At 48.9% G+C, this 16,819-nt stretch overlaps 2 protein-coding genes across 3 annotated transcripts in view; both read left to right on the top strand.

Annotated features, from left to right (window-relative positions):
- Positions 1-3,325, top strand: part of LOC139572434 (F-actin-uncapping protein LRRC16A-like) — a 131,976-nt gene extending 128,651 nt beyond the window's left edge. Inside the window, exon 27 of the mRNA XM_071395185.1 lies at positions 142-3,325. Within this exon, the coding sequence (XP_071251286.1) occupies positions 142-147 (6 nt within the window). The 3' untranslated portion in view covers positions 148-3,325. The remainder of the gene's footprint in view (positions 1-141) is intronic.
- Positions 3,326-11,887: 8,562 nt separating this feature from the next.
- Positions 11,888-16,819, top strand: part of LOC139572901 (secretagogin-like) — a 22,114-nt gene continuing 17,182 nt past the window's right edge. The window contains exons 1-3 of one of the 2 annotated variants that reach the window (XM_071395758.1): positions 11,888-12,099; positions 12,267-12,337; positions 15,888-15,980. In XM_071395758.1, coding sequence (XP_071251859.1) covers positions 12,030-12,099; positions 12,267-12,337; positions 15,888-15,980 — 234 coding nt within the window. In that variant the 5' untranslated portion in view covers positions 11,888-12,029. The remainder of the gene's footprint in view (positions 12,100-12,266; positions 12,338-15,887; positions 15,981-16,819) is intronic. The other variant, XM_071395757.1, reaches the window with a different exon arrangement.

The following is a 16,819-nucleotide window of genomic DNA, read 5'->3' as shown; positions in this document are numbered from 1 at the left end:
TATTTTGACTAAATTTTTTAGCACTGATGAGGTAGAGATGGAGATTAAAACAGAAATAAAACAATTTGTTTTCAGATAAGATTGCTTTTGGCGCCCTCTGCTGTTCATTCTCATAACCAGATCCTGTCCTCTTCTCCTCAGCAGTGAAACCAGGCTCAGTGTCAGACCCTGCCAAACGCCAGAGTCCCCACCGCCACAACTCCGAGGACAACGGCTCCAAACCCAAGGACCAATCCCTCATCCCTGACAGAGACAAGGGACCGGGGAGAAAGTCTTCCCAATCTGGAGAAGAGGCTGACAAAGACTTTATTTTTATATGAGAAACTAAACCCTCAATGAATGACAGGTGCATGGTACCTGCCTGTCATCTCAGTATATCTGATATCAGGAATCAGAAAGCAAAGACCCCATGTCTCAAGAAGACTGTCGGGCAGAGTAACCCATGTGAAGTGTTTCCCTTTGATAGTACACGTTCACTAATCTCAGTAATACCAAGATAAATACGGCTAAAGCACTGTTAGGATGTTGATGCACTGTTGTGTGTTAAGTCACTGTGGAAAATAAACAACACCTTTTCTGAAGGGGGAAGGAGAGGGACATCCCTTTACATGACTCAGATATCTCATGGCTTGCCCATGTGTGTACTATGTCATCGTGGTTTGGACATGTGTGTACTATGTCATCGTGGTTTGGACATGTGTGTACTATGTCATCATGGTTTGGCCATGTGTGTACTATGTCATCGTGGTTTGGCCATGTGTGTACTATGTCATCATGGTTTGGCAATGTGTGTACTATGTCATCATGGTTTGGCAATGTGTGTACTATGTCATCATGGTTTGGCCATGTGTGTACTATGTCATCATAGCTTTGCGTGTCGGTCATCCCCTGTGCTTGTATTGGGAACTGAACTGGTGTACTGTCAGGCCAGTAAAAGCTAGCCTGGAATCCACACTGAATATCGCACTGTTTCACTATTCAGATTGGTATCCATGCTAAGTGAAAGCCGGACATGGATGGAACTCCAGCTCGGGGCTTTTCTGCAGTCAGGGTCAATCGGCTACTAATTCAGGACCTGACTGCTTCATGTGGACAGACGGGACGTTTTCAAACCTGTCCAGCAATTCAGGAAGTAAACTGAAATTCCATTTCCATTTCTCTTCACTGCTTTTTCAATCAGGAGAAATGTTTCATTGGAATTTGGCTTAGTTTCTGGATTGACTGTAATTGACCCCAACCCTGCTGTCCAGTCAGTCAGAGCCAGACAAGTAGGGGTCATGACCTCGGCACCTTTTGCTCTTTCAATTGGTCTTCGTTTGCTGCCTCGCTGCCAGTAGTTTATTTTCTTCACGACCTGTAATCACGGCTTGGACTGAAGGATTGGTTTACTCGGTCAGAACATAGTGATGTCACGGTAACACGTGTTCCTGATGTCTGGGACTGGGTTGAATGCTGTGAATGCATCACATTCCATGAACCTGTCCACCTGGGCCATGTTCAGTAGGCAGAAAACGGAACAAAACTGACTGAAACAGGGAGGTAAATAACCCGAACTTGTCCAATAAGAAACACTTGTTTTAGTTTATTACGCTCTCTACTGAACAGGACCCTGAGGGGTTTACTACGAAGCAGGTAGCAAGGTAACTTTGGTCAACTAGGAGTTCAACTCGGAATAACAGGTCAAAGCGGCTCACCTTTTAGCCAGGTGAATTTCTATGGCAACGAATCCTCCAGAACTAACCCGCTCCGGGGCAGGCTATCTCCACTTACCTTGAATTATATGATCAATCAAATCAGATTCCCTCCCTCTCGCAAAGACTGTGTCATCATCCCCTTCATTTGAGGAAGACAAATGATTTTAAATATTACATTTTTTTGTGTGTTAAAAAATAGTAATGTATAAATATATAACATTTCACATTTAGTAATGACAGAATGCATTCTGAACTCCACCCCCAGTAATACTTCTGTAGGACTTCATAATACTATTTTATTGATAGGAGGGGGGGGGGGGGGGGTCCTGTGGTTGTTGTGCGTTGATAAACACACCAAAGATGGCACTAATGATAAGTAATAAAATAAAGACTAATGATAAGTAATAAAACAAAGACGGCATTAATGATCAATAATAAAATAAAATAAACGCATTACTGATAAGTAATACAATAAAAAAGCGCATTAATGATAAATAATCAAATAAAGACGTCACTTCTAAAAGCCAATTTCACACCACAGTCTGCTGAATTTCCAAAATAACTTTAATTTTCTCTTGATTTCTGCACAAATGAAAATGTTGCACTGAGTCGCCCATGGATTGATGTTTCAACATTGTCGCAATGAAGAGTTCGCCGTTCGACTAGCCATGTGCAGTTACAAGCCTTCTAGAGTTAGCGGCAGGCGTACAAGCAATATCCACCGTCGTTAGGTGAAGCCTGAACTGGGATGTGAAGCTAACTGAAGCTGGTTAGCTTTCGAAGACCCTGAGTAGATCTAGCTTGCTTCGTAGGATAACCCCTCTGGTTAACTGTCTCGGTTGGTTTGGATTTCTCTGTCTTGTATTTAATTTTTTCTGTTTGGGGATAAAGAGCAGCTGGCTGTCTTCTGTTTGGCTCTATGAAACAATAAAACCACGTAACGACGTGTTAAAAAGGATCCTTCAGAGTTAAATAAGTAAGAGAGGGAATCTATCTCTCAGACAGGCAGGGTGATTACTGCTGAATTTGTGTGTCTGATATGCATGTGTGGTGTACTGTATGTGTAGTATATTACTGTATGTTAAGTTACATACATGTATTATAATACTGTATGTTAAGTTACATACCTGTAATATAATACTGTATGTTAAGATACATATATCTACACACGTATGTCTACACAAATCCTATATTACTATGGTACTACTAAAGACACTACTAAAATAGGTTTATATAATGATGTAATTTATTTAAATAAAAACAGTGGTTGGTGATGTTTTTATTCCTTTTCTTGTCCTTGTTGTAAATGTACGTTGTGTTCAAACTAAGGAAATCAATTTGTTGATTACATTTGTTTTCTTATTATTCTTTAAACAATTTAATTAGTTGGATTATTTTATTTTTATGACAAACAGAAACATTGATATATTTGCCTGATAATTTCTGAAAAGCAAAAAAAAAAGGAAACTTAATTCAACAAAGAAAATGGACTCCATGTTGTTACGCATTGTGTTTTATTTTGTTATGGACAACACTCCTTTAACATGTTTCACTAAATCCCACTACTGGCTGTGGACATGTCCTTCCTTCTGTGAATATTTATACCAATTAAAATACTTGTACAGATTGAACAGGTCTACATGAGGTTTGTACAGATCTTTGATGACACGTTGAATCAGTGTTGAATGAATGGAGTGGCGGTCCAGCTTCTTCTATGTGCTCTGCCTGTCGACACGGATGCCAAGTCTAGCAAGCCGATGCTGCCGTCCTTCCTCTGCGTTACCGGGATGCAGCACCGTAGAGTTCCCAAACATTGCGGTACTCGTTGTCTCGGGAGTGAACCCTGAGACGTCTTTCTCCAGCCATCTGCTATTCTTCTGTTTCAGCTTGTTGAGGCTTCTCATTCTGTCTACTTTCCCAATGTGCTTACAGTCTCCAGGAAACTCAGGACAGTGGGAGCGGTCGTCCTCCATTCTTCTTAAACCTTGTCCCAACTAAAGGTCTCTGAGAGAGGAAGGAGTGGTCTGTCACAGTACGGAGTTGAAATGGCTTGACATGCTTTGGATCTTACTGGGGTGACCGGGGGAGTCAGATTGGGGTGACGAGAGGAGCCAGACTGGGGTGACCAGGGGAGCCAGACTGGGGTGACCAGGGGAGTCAGACTGGGGTGACCAGGGGGAGTCAGACTGGGGTGACCGGGGGAGTCAGACTGGGGTGACCGGGGGAGTCAGACTGGGGTGACCAGGGGAACCAGACTGGGGTGACCAGGGGAGTCAGACTGGGGTGACCAGGGGAGTCAGACTGGGGTGACCAGGGGAGTCAGACTGGGGTGACGAGGGGAGTCAGACTGGGGTGACCAGGGGAGTCAGACTGGGGTGACGAGGGGAGCCAGACTGGGGTGACCAGGGGAGCCAGACTGGGGTGACCAGGGGAGTCAGACTGGGGTGACCAGGGGAGTCAGACTGGGGTGACCAGGGGAGTCAGACTGGGGTGACCAGGGGAGTCAGACTGGGGTGACCAGGAGAGTCAGACTGGGGTGACGAGAGGAACCAGACTGGGGTGACCAGGGGAGCCAGACTGGGGTGACCAGGGGAGTCAGACTGGGGTGACCAGGGGAGTCAGACTGGGGTGACCAGGGGGAGTCAGACTGGGGTGACCAGGGGGAGTCAGACTGGGGTGACCAGGGGAGTCAGACTGGGGTGACCAGGGGAGTCAGACTGGGGTGACCAGGGGAGTCAGACTGGGGTGACGAGGGGAGCCAGACTGGGGTGACCAGGGGGAGTCAGACTGGGGTGACCAGGGGAGTCAGACTGGGGTGACCAGGGGAGTCAGACTGGGGTGACCAGGGGAGTCAGACTGGGGTGACCAGGGGAGTCAGACTGGGGTGACCAGGGGGAGTCAGACTGGGGTGACCAGGGGAGTCAGACTGGGGTGACCAGGGGAGCCAGACTGGGGTGACCAGGGGAGTCAGACTGGGGTGACCAGGGGAGTCAGACTGGGGTGACCAGGGGAGTCAGACTGGGGTGACCAGGGGAGTCAGACTGGGGTGACGAGGGGGAGTCAGACTGGGGTGACCAGGGGAGCCAGACTAGGGTGACCAGGGGAGCCAGACTGGGGTGACCAGGGGAGCCAGACTGGGGTGACCAGGGGGAGTCAGACTGGGGTGACGAGGGGGAGTCAGACTGGGGTGACCAGGGGAGTCAGACTGGGGTGACCAGGGGAGTCAGACTGGGGTGACCAGGGGAGCCAGACTGGGGTGACCAGGGGAGCCAGACTGGGGTGACCAGGGGAGTCAGACTGGGGTGACCAGGGGAGTCAGACTGGGGTGACCAGGGGAGTCAGACTGGGGTGACGAGGGGGAGTCAGACTGGGGTGACCAGGGGAGCCAGACTGGGGTGACCAGGGGAGTCAGACTGGGGTGACGAGGGGGAGTCAGACTGGGGTGACGAGGGGGAGTCAGACTGGGGTGACCAGGGGAGTCAGACTGGGGTGACCAGGGGAGTCAGACTGGGGTGACGAGGGGAGCCAGACTGGGGTGACCAGGGGAGTCAGACTGGGGTGACCAGGGGAGTCAGACTGGGGTGACCAGGGGAGTCAGACTGGGGTGACCAGGGGAGTCAGACTGGGGTGACCAGGGGAGCCAGACTGGGGTGACCAGGGGAGCCAGACTGGGGTGACCAGGGGAGTCAGACTGGGGTGACCAGGGGAGCCAGACTGGGGTGACCAGGGGAGCCAGACTGGGGTGACCGGGGGAGTCAGACTGGGGTGACCGGGGGAGCCAGACTGGGGTGACGAGAGGAACCAGACTGGGGTGACCAGGGGGAGTCAGACTGGGGTGACCAGGGGAGTCAGACTGGGGTGACCAAGGGAGTCAGACTGGGGTGACCAGGGGAGCCAGACTGGGGTGACCAGGGGAGTCAGACTGGGGTGACCAGGGGAGCCAGACTGGGGTGACCAGGGGAGCCAGACTGGGGTGACCAGGGGAGTCAGACTGGGGTGACCAGGGGAGCCAGACTGGGGTGACCGGGGGAGTCAGACTGGGGTGACCGGGGGAGTCAGACTGGGGTGACCGGGGGAGTCAGACTGGGGTGACCGGGGGAGTCAGACTGGGGTGACCGGGGGAGTCAGACTGGGGTGACCGGGGGAGTCAGACTGGGGTGACCGGGGGAGTCAGACTGGGGTGACCGGGGGAGTCAGACTGGGGTGACCAGGGGAGTCAGACTGGGGTGACCAGGGGGAGCCAGACTGGGGTGACCAGGGGGAGCCAGACTGGGGTGACCAGGGGGAGCCAGACTGGGGTGACGAGGGGGAGCCAGACTGGGGTGACCAGGGGAGCCAGACTGGGGTGACCAGGGGGAGCCTGACTGGGGTGACGAGGGGAGCCAGACTGGGGTGACCAGGGGAGTCAGACTGGGGTGACCAGGGGGAGCCTGACTGGGGTGACCGGGGGAGTCAGACTGGGGTGACCAGGGGAGTCAGACTGGGGTGACCAGGGGAGTCAGACTGGGGTGACCAGGGGAGTCAGACTGGGGTGACCAGGGGGAGTCAGACTGGGGTGACGAGGGGGAGTCAGACTGGGGTGACCAGGGGAGCCAGACTGGGGTGACCAGGGGAGTCAGACTGGGGTGACCAGGGGAGCCAGACTGGGGTGACCAGGGGAGTCAGACTGGGGTGACCAGGGGAGTCAGACTGGGGTGACCAGGGGAGTCAGACTGGGGTGACGAGGGGGAGTCAGACTGGGGTGACCAGGGGAGCCAGACTAGGGTGACCAGGGGAGCCAGACTGGGGTGACCAGGGGAGTCAGACTGGGGTGACGAGGGGGAGTCAGACTGGGGTGACCAGGGGAGCCAGACTGGGGTGACCAGGGGAGTCAGACTGGGGTGACCAGGGGAGTCAGACTGGGGTGACCAGGGGAGCCAGACTGGGGTGACCAGGGGAGCCAGACTGGGGTGACCAGGGGAGCCAGACTGGGGTGACCAGGGGAGTCAGACTGGGGTGACGAGGGGGAGTCAGACTGGGGTGACCAGGGGAGCCAGACTGGGGTGACCAGGGGAGTCAGACTGGGGTGACGAGGGGGAGTCAGACTGGGGTGACGAGGGGGAGTCAGACTGGGGTGACCAGGGGAGTCAGACTGGGGTGACCAGGGGAGTCAGACTGGGGTGACGAGGGGAGCCAGACTGGGGTGACCAGGGGAGTCAGACTGGGGTGACCAGGGGAGTCAGACTGGGGTGACCAGGGGAGTCAGACTGGGGTGACCAGGGGAGTCAGACTGGGGTGACCAGGGGAGCCAGACTGGGGTGACCAGGGGAGCCAGACTGGGGTGACCAGGGGAGTCAGACTGGGGTGACCAGGGGAGCCAGACTGGGGTGACCGGGGGAGCCAGACTGGGGTGACCGGGGGAGTCAGACTGGGGTGACCGGGGGAGCCAGACTGGGGTGACGAGAGGAACCAGACTGGGGTGACCAGGGGGAGTCAGACTGGGGTGACCAATAAACCTGGTGACCAGGGGAGTCAGACTGGGGTGACCAGGGGAGCCAGACTGGGGTGACCAGGGGAGTCAGACTGGGGTGACCAGGGGAGCCAGACTGGGGTGACCAGGGGGAGCCAGACTGGGGTGACCAGGGGGAGCCAGACTGGGGTGACCAGGGGAGCCAGACTGGGGTGACGAGGGGGAGCCAGACTGGGGTGACCAGGGGAGCCAGACTGGGGTGACCAGGGGGAGCCTGACTGGGGTGACGAGGGGAGCCAGACTGGGGTGACCAGGGGAGTCAGACTGGGGTGACCAGGGGGAGCCTGACTGGGGTGACCGGGGGAGTCAGACTGGGGTGACCAGGGGGAGCCTGACTGGGGTGACGGGGGGAGTCAGACTGGGGTGACCAGGGGGAGCCTGACTGGGGTGACCAGGGGAGTCAGACTGGGGTGACCAGGGGAGCCAGACTGGGGTGACCAGGGGAGCCAGACTGGGGTGACCAGGGGAGTCAGACTGGGGTGACCAGGGGAGTCAGACTGGGGTGACCAGGGGAGTCAGACTGGGGTGACCAGGGGAGCCAGACTGGGGTGACCAGGGGAGTCAGACTGGGGTGACGAGGGGAGTCAGACTGGGGTGACCAGGGGAGCCAGACTGGGGTGACCAGGGGAGTCAGACTGGGGTGACCAGGGGAGTCAGACTGGGGTGACCAGGGGAGTCAGACTGGGGTGACCAGGGGAGTCAGACTGGGGTGACGAGAGGAATGTCAGGTTTATTGACATGACAGGAGAAATAGACATAGAATCTCAGGTTTATTGGCATGCCAGGAGAAATAGACAGAATGTCAGGTTTATTGGCATGACAGGAGAAATAGACAGAGAATGTCAGGTTTATTAGCATGACAGGAGAAATAGACAGAATGTCAGGTTTATTGGCATGACAGGAGAAATAGAAATAGACATAGAATTTAAAAGTCAAGTCAGAAAAGGTACATTTTACATTAACTGTCACCTCAGTTTTAATTCTCTCTTAATGACGTCATGAGGTTAATCGTGATCTACATGGCAGACATTGGTTGAATATCACATGTTAAGATCTTCGGCTGTGAGTGATGGGGAAAAAAGGCCTCTAAGACAGTTACTTGAATAATTCAATGGATGTTTTGTTTACAAAGTTGATTACTTTTTTTATTCCAAATTGTATTGACTCCCACAAAGGCCAACTTTGAATCGTTGATGTGCAAGGCTTGCTGTGTGCAGTAGCCTGGGGACGAGGATATGCTGCCTTCATAAATGGGAAGGTGGACATATCCAGTTGTGACGTAGTAAATACGAGTTGGATGTATTCACATGCAGAGGTCCTGGGTTCGAGCCAGGTATGTGCCAAATCGGGGTAAAGTGGTATTCTCCAAAGCAAGCAGCGTGACGTCCTCTAAAGTGGTTCCGTGACCCGGATCTGCAGCGCAACGCCGGGGTCGCTGGTAAGTAAGCTTGAGGGGTGAACGTAGCACTTGGAGTTTATTTTATATTTTTACAGGGACAGTGAACGTTAATCTACGTTTCAGTAAAAGTGACAGTTTTAGCCAGCCGGCTAATTTTCAACCGCAGTCCCTGGGCAGGTTATTAAAAACAATTACAATAACAATCCAGACAAACAATGAGCAGTGAGCACATGCAGAACAAGATAGGACAGGCAACAGTAAGACACAGACAGGCCGACAAACATGCAGTCAGACAGACAGACAGGCAGGCAGGCAGACAGATGTAACAGTATAACTTTAGTCCGTTCCCTCGCCCCGACCCGGGCGTGAACCAGGGACCCTCTGCACACAGACAACAGTCACCCACGAAGCATCGTTACCCATCGCTCCACAGAGCAAGGGGAACCACTACTCAAGGTCTCAGAGCAAGTGAAGTCACCGATTGAAACGCTATTAGCGCGCACCACCGCTAACTAGCTAGCCATTTCACATCGGTTACACAGAGAAATAGAACAACAAGTAACAAAACCAAATCCATAAAAGCAACAAACACCTCCAAAGCTACTGATAACATGGAAAGCTACAATACACAGCTAAGTTTTATTCTTGATCTGAAAATGTGGTCGGAGGCGCCTGATGGAGGGTGTGACGCAATCGAGGTGCCTCCAGAAGCACGCAGAGGCCACATTGAGCTCTGTACCGCATCATGACCGGTAGAGACCGGTAGAGACGCATAGTGACCGGTAGAGACGCATCATGACCGGTAGAGACGCTTGAGGGAGGATAGTTACATATAAACTCAGCAAAAAAAGAAACATCCCTTTTTCAGGACCCTGTCTTTCAAAGATAATTCGTAAAAATCCAAATAATTTCACAGATCTTCATTGTAAAGGGTTTAGACACTGTTTCCCATTCTTGTTCAATGAACCATAAATAATTAATGAACATGCACCGGTGGAACGGTCGTTAAGACACTAACAGCTTACAGACGGTAGACAATTAAGGTCACAGTTATGAAAACTTAAGACACTAAAGAGGCCTTTCTACTGACTCTGAAAAACACCAAAAGAAAGATGCCCAGGGTCCCTGCTTATCTGTGTGAACGTGCCTTAGGAGGCATGAGGACTGCAGATGTGGCCAGGGCAATAAATTGCAATGTCCGTGCTGTGAGATGGCTAAGACAGCGCTACAGGGAGACAGGACGGACAGCTGATCGTCCTCGCCGTGGCAGACCACGTGTACACGTGGATATTACATTTTTGCATCTGAGCTCCTAGAGTGTGCGGCTCTCCTTTATTTTCAAGACCACGTGTACAACACCTGCACAGGACCACACCTGTGGGTCAGGTACAGGATGACAACAACAACTGCCCGAGTTACAAGGAACGCACAATCCTTCCATCAGTGCTCAGACTGTCTGCAATAGGCTGAGAGAGGCTGGACTGAGGGCTTGTAGGCCTGTTGAAAGGCAGGTCCTCAGCAGACATCACCGGCAACAACGTCGCCTATGGGCACAAACCCACCATCGCTGGACCAGACAGGACTGGCAAAAGGTGCTTTTCGCTGACGAGTCGCGGTTTTGTCTCACCAGGGGTGATGGTCGGATTCGCGTTTATCGTCGAAGGAATGAGCGTTACACCGAGGCCTGTACTCTGGAACGGGATCGATTTGGAGGTGGCGGGTCATGTGGTACCCTTCCTGCAGGCTCATTCTGACATGACCCTCCAGCATGACAATGCCACCAGCCACATCGTTCTGTGCATCATTTCCTGCAAGACAGGAATGTCAGAGTTCTGCCATGGCCAGCGATGAGCCCGGATCTCAATCCCATTGAGCACATCTGGTACCTGTTGGATCGGAGGGTGAGGGCTAGGGCCATTCCCCCCAGAAATGTCTGGGAACTTGCAGGTGTCTTGGTGGAAGAGTGGGGTAACATCTCACAGCAAGAACTGGGAAATCTGGTGCAGTCCATGAGGAGGAGATGCACTGCAGTACTTAATGCAGCTGGTGGCCACACCAGATACCGACTGTTACATTTGATTTTGATCCCCCCCCCTTTGTTCAGGGACACAATATTCCATTTCTGTTAGTCACATGTCTATGGAACTTGTTCAGTTTATGTCTCAGTTGTTGAATCTTGTTATGTTCATACAAATATTTACACATGTTAAAGTTTGCTGAAAAGACAGTGAGAGGACTTTTCTTTTTTTGCTTTTTCTGTGTTTGTGAAGCAGAGGTCCCTGGTTCGAGCCAGGTATGTGCCGCATGGGGAGGAAGTGGTACACGCTAAGCAAGCAGCGTGACGTCCTTTATACACGGTTTTCCCACTAGTAATTACCAGTTGAAGTGCTTTTTCCCCAGTTGTATGTGCTAAATACAACCTTTCAACTTAGTTATGAATGTCGGGTTAGTGTTGAATATAGGCATGTCAGTAGCACATCTAGCCACTAGATGGCGGGATAATGATGAGAGAATGCCGAGCCATCCCACTGGGCATAGACGTCCATTCAACATTATTCCACGATTTAATTCAACCAAGGTGTGCCCAGCGGGATGGGAGAACTCTTGGCTGCATTCTGCGTTTGATTGAATGTAATTCAACTAGAATAAAACACTGAAATATGTAACTGTGGAAATGTAATCAAAGGTACAGGTGTGTCTTAATTCAACTAGAATAAAACACTGAAATATGTTACTGTGAAAATGTAATCAAAGGTACAGGTGTGTCTTGATTTAGTGCTTTTTAAAATGCAAGCGGAGAATGAATTCAGCCAGCCACTCTAAAAACCTGACAGTGAGAAATTAAATGTCGTAAACTATTAAAAATCGTAAACCATCTCTGGTATGATATTGCATAACTTTTAATGTTTGACAGACCAGTTTCAGGAGGAAAGCTTTTGTGTGACTTGACTCTCATCTCCTTTATTGCTACAGTCAACAGAACCATGTATTTAGACAGTTAGACCAATGCGGTTTCCAGCGTGATGATACATTTACATGACACTTGAACATTCTATGGCAGCCATGTTAGTTCCCCATTAACTTTACATGTGGAATATTAAAACAATGCTATGCAACCGAATGTCTAGAATTAGAACAATATTCAACATTCTAAAAGTTGACCAAACTCTCGAATGCCTCTGCAGTCGAAATGCGTTCGTCCATCCTGTATTCTATTCATTCTACACCGCGTCATGGTGAAGTCAGATTATTCCATATAAGGAGGTGGGGTTTGGAGAATTGATCAGGGCACGTCAAGAAAAGCACCCATACGTTGTACTGAACTAGTGCGGAGTAGACTCTCGACAAGGATACAGCAACAGTAGGCTATCACCTGAACTATCATAAACCGTATTAAGAGATATCATTTACACTCCTGTTTATTACAATGGACTGCGCTTTTGAGCACTTGGATGCTGTTGGTTTTCTGGAGATTTGGCAACACTTTGATGCAGACGGTGAGAATTATTAATATTATAACCTAACCACGCGAGCTATAACTTGATATGTTATTTTTAATGCAAAAAAAACAACAAAAAAACATGTTATTTATGTAAAGAAAACGTTTAAAATGTATTCTAAAACGTATGAGAGAGTATTTTAAATGTTGTTAATGCTTCTACAGATAATGGTTACATTGAGGGGAAGGAGTTGGATCACTTCTTCCGTCACATGATGACGAAATTAGGTCCGGAGGTAAGTACATATGTTTCCCCCTCTTATCTTTTATCTATTTTATTAGCAGCCTAATAACGCGCAACACATTTGAAGCGCAGCAGGTGCATTTTGTCTATTTGCGAGTTACTGCCCGAAACTAGTGTGCCGCCTTATAAATGACGCATAACAGATACATGATCATTATTATTGTAAATATCCTCTTCTAAATATGTCTCACTGTTCCTCGGAAGTGTTATCGGACGTTCCTCTATTACAGATATCCTACAGTGTGTTGAAGGCACTTCCTCTTGTATACCATAAGTGGTGTGCCACTGTTGCCTCTATGGGAGATTGCCAACAACATCTTATTTTTGCGTTAATTATTTACAGTCGATCAATGTACCTCTTGGTCTAGATGAGTGAATAAAACGATTCGATGGCAGGCTACTGATGATTGACAGGTAAATAAAACTATGGGTTGATACAGGAAAACAGCCAGTACTTTCCCCATGTAAATGTGCAGCAAAGGGCAGCGTATCTTTAGTTATAGCTCTGTCCAAACAAAGGCTCTATTCAACCTTTTAGTGTGTGTTTGTCTTTTTCCTGAGTGGGATGAGCTGCTGTCCAGATGGGCTCAAGGATGCCATTAGGATGCTACAGGCATCAGCAAACGCAATTATGGGCTGTGTCCCAAATGGCACCCTATTCCCTATACAGTGAACTACTTTTGACCAAAGCCCTATGGAACCCTGTTCCCTATACAGTGAACTACTTTTGACCAGAACCCTATGGCACCCTGTTCCCTATATAGTGCACTACTTTTGACCAGAACCCTATGGAACCCTGTTCCCTATATGGTGCACTACTTTGACCAGAACCCTATGGAACCCTGTTCCCTATATGGTGCACTACTTTGACCAGAACCCTATGGAACCCTGTTCCCTATATAGTGCACTACTTTTGACCAAAGCCCTATGGAACCCTGTTCCCTATATAGTGCACTACTTTTGACCAGAGCCCTATGGAACCCTGTTCCCTATATAGTGCACTACTTTTGACCAGAGCCCTATGGAACCCTGTTCCCTATATAGTGCACTACTTTTGACCATAGCCAATAGAACACAATAATTGGTTTAGGGCGCCATTTGGGACGTATAGTTGATGTTCTGGCTTACTTCACAGTGGGTGGTTAGAGAGAGACCATGTTCAGCACTGACAATGGGTTCTGTGATGGTGATGCTGTTTTTAATGGTTCCTGTGGATGTGTAGGAAACTAAATATTGTTGTGATATTGTTCAAATACATTTAAACTGACCACCACTTGGTAGTCTTAAGACCAATAACATCTGTGCTCAGTTTTCATCTCATTTGTCTATCATATAAACAGGAAGTATTGTCACGCTCGCTATCCTCAAACTCCCCGTCATAAATCGACCAAGGCGCAGCGTGCATGTAGTTCCACATCTTTTAATGAAACGTGCCGCAACCAAGATGCACACAAACACACACGGAAAATAATGACCCACAAAACACAGGTGGGAAAAGGCTACCTAAGTATGGTTCTCAATCAGAGACAACGATAGACAGCTGCCTCTGATTGAGAACCACACCCGGCCAAACACATAGAAATAGAAAATCATACTGCCCATCAAAATCACACCCTGACCAAACCAAAATAGTGACATAAAACGTTCTCTATGGTCAGGGCCTGACAAGTATTGACATTAAAGTCTGAAAGGACAAATCTGGAGAAGTTTTTGGTTTCCAAGAAGATTATAATCACTTGCATAAAAAAATGTAAATTAGCTATTTACATGCAGAAGTGAAATATATTTCCTGCCTTTCACTTACACATACGAGAGGAATCAGAAAGATCAGGACTGGAATTCTTTTATATTTTGGTTGTGATCATCAAATACGTTCTCGGAGCTCAACTTGCCCGACCGCAATAAATGACATAAATTGTCTGTATTTCACTTTGCTTTCAGTCTTGCACTAAAGATCGTCCTGTTCCTGCCCTTAGACCATGGACACACTGCTTGGTCAATATGTTCACTTAAATTGGACATCATTATGCTTAAGGTCAACAGCTGATAAGGAACATAATACTATTGAGAACAGACTCATGTCTCTGTATTATTGGGAAGCTGCTGGCACCTGCATGTCTGGGACACGTCATTTATTGAGAACAGACTCATGTCTCTGTATTATTGGGAAGCTGCTGGCACCTACATGTCTGGGACACGTCACTTATTGAGAACAGACTCATGTCTCTGTATTATTGGGAAGCTGCTGGCACCTGCATGTCTGGGACACGTCACTTATTGAGAACAGACTCATGTCTCTGTATTATTGGGAAGCTGCTGGCACCTACATGTCTGGGACACGTCACTTATTGAGAACAGACTCATGTCTCTGTATTATTGGGAAGCTGCTGGCACCTACATGTCTGGGACACGTCACTTATTTGTGTTTGTTCCTGCTCTCACTGTATGTACACAGCTAATTAGTTATGAAGTGTATCTCCAGTGAAGTAATATTTGATATGCATATTATATATACCTTATATACAACCCATAATAAGACTATGTTCTTAATATGATCAAAGTCTGTCAAAACTGATATCTGTCTCCATAAAGGAGATTTAGTACTATGCTAGATACTATGGTTGAGTTACTGTAACAGGCTATCAAGAAACGCATCAGAATGGAAAACTAAAGGAAAGTAGATTTAAATACATTGTAATACAAACGATTCACATTAACTTAAATTACAAGGCATTATTATAGGCATGATCAGAGAGAGAGAGAGAGAGAGAGAGATGGAGAGGGAGAGGGAGAGGGAGAGGGAGAGGGACAGAGACAGAGACAGAGAGAGAAGTCATAGCCTGAAAAAGCCCCAAGAGGCCATGGGAAGGAGAGAGAAAGAGAGAGAGAGTGTATTTCACCACAGCAGGTCGGGAACAAAAAGAGAAAGACAGAATGAATCTAAGACTTCTTTATAACACCTGAGTTGTTTGGGTTCAAAATATGAGTTGTTGACCAATAGGATTACTTTAAAAGTGACCTTCCAATCAGAAGACAACAGAACCTCTGCTTGACAGAGATGTGACAGAATGGGGAATGGTGAGATAATGCAGCAACACACAGGAAGTCATTGCATATGTAACAGTATAACTTTAAACCGTCCCCTCGCCCCGACCCGGGCGCGAACCAGGGACCCTCTGCACACATCAACAACAGTCACCCACGAAGCATCGTTACCCATCGCTCCACAAAAGCCGCGGCCCTTTCAGAGCAAGGGGAACCACTACTTCAAGGTCTCAGAGCGAGTGACGTCACCGATTGAAAGGCTATTAGCGCGCACCACCGCTAACTAGCTAGCCATTTCACATCCGTTACACATACAGTGTAGAGAGTCAGTTCAGGGAGGAAGCATCACTGATCATCGGGTATATTACATTCCCACCAGAGACAGGAGGCTTGTGGGAAACCAGTAAGCACATCTGGTCAGAGGAGAGAGAGGGAGGGGGGGGGGGAGAGTCATAGTAACTGTGGTAACTGTTATTCTTGTCTCTCTCTCCGTGCAGAATAAAGTAACAGAGGAGAGGGTCCAGAGGCTGAAGCAGAGGTTCATGTCAGCCTATGATGTCACCGCAGACGGACGCCTGCAGATCCAGGAGGTAACAGTCAACAGATGGAAAGGGAAACCTATAGCTATAACAATCTAAGATACAGCCAACAGAACATGGACATCTCTGAGAGGCATGAGTGACACAAGCTGACAAATAGCACAGAGAGAGAGAGAGAGAGAGAGAGAGAGAGAGAGAGAGAGAGAGAGAGAGAGAGAGAGAGAGAGAGAGAGAGAGAGAGAGAGAGAGAGAGAGAGAGAGAGAGAGAGAGAGAGAGAGAGAGAGAGAGAGAGAGAGAGAGAGAGAGAGAGAGAGAGAGAGAGAGAGAGAGAGAGAGAGAGAGAGAGAGAGAGAGAGAGAGAGAGAGAGAGAGAGAGAGAGAGAGAGAGAGAGAGAGAGAGAGAGAGCTTTCATCCACTTTCAAAAGAAGACCAATTCATTTGACCACAAATCTCAAAGGCTTCCAGCTTTTATAAGTGGGGGAAGTGATCAATATATTTGTGTGGTTCCTGTGGGATGTTTTACTGTATATGGGAGTGGTCACTCACAGTAAACGCTCTCTCATCCATCTGAAGTTGGCAGGCAAGCCACAGCGTCTCTTTGTGTGGTTGATGGGGAGAGTGCAGCGCTAGCAGCTAAGGGCGAGGAAACCATTTCACTAATGGGATGAACAGTATATCGTTTGTAGAGATGGAGCGATAGGCACTTGTTTTAATTGTCAAAAGCACGATTCAGCATATATGACAGCCAATTGCATGACCAGCTTCATTACATATGAACCAGCAGGAATCAATGACTGGTGCCACCTTTTTTCTCAGAGTTCTTGTTGGACAGTATTTTTGGTGCACAGTGCTGCAGTAGTAACCTACAACTGGGCTGTTTCCTCATGG

Source organism: Salvelinus alpinus, chromosome 4 (assembly GCF_045679555.1).
Source record: "Salvelinus alpinus chromosome 4, SLU_Salpinus.1, whole genome shotgun sequence".
Classification (NCBI taxonomy): domain Eukaryota; kingdom Metazoa; phylum Chordata; class Actinopteri; order Salmoniformes; family Salmonidae; genus Salvelinus; species Salvelinus alpinus.
Note: the sequence above shows the minus strand (reverse complement) of the source record. Positions and strands in the feature narration are given on the sequence as shown.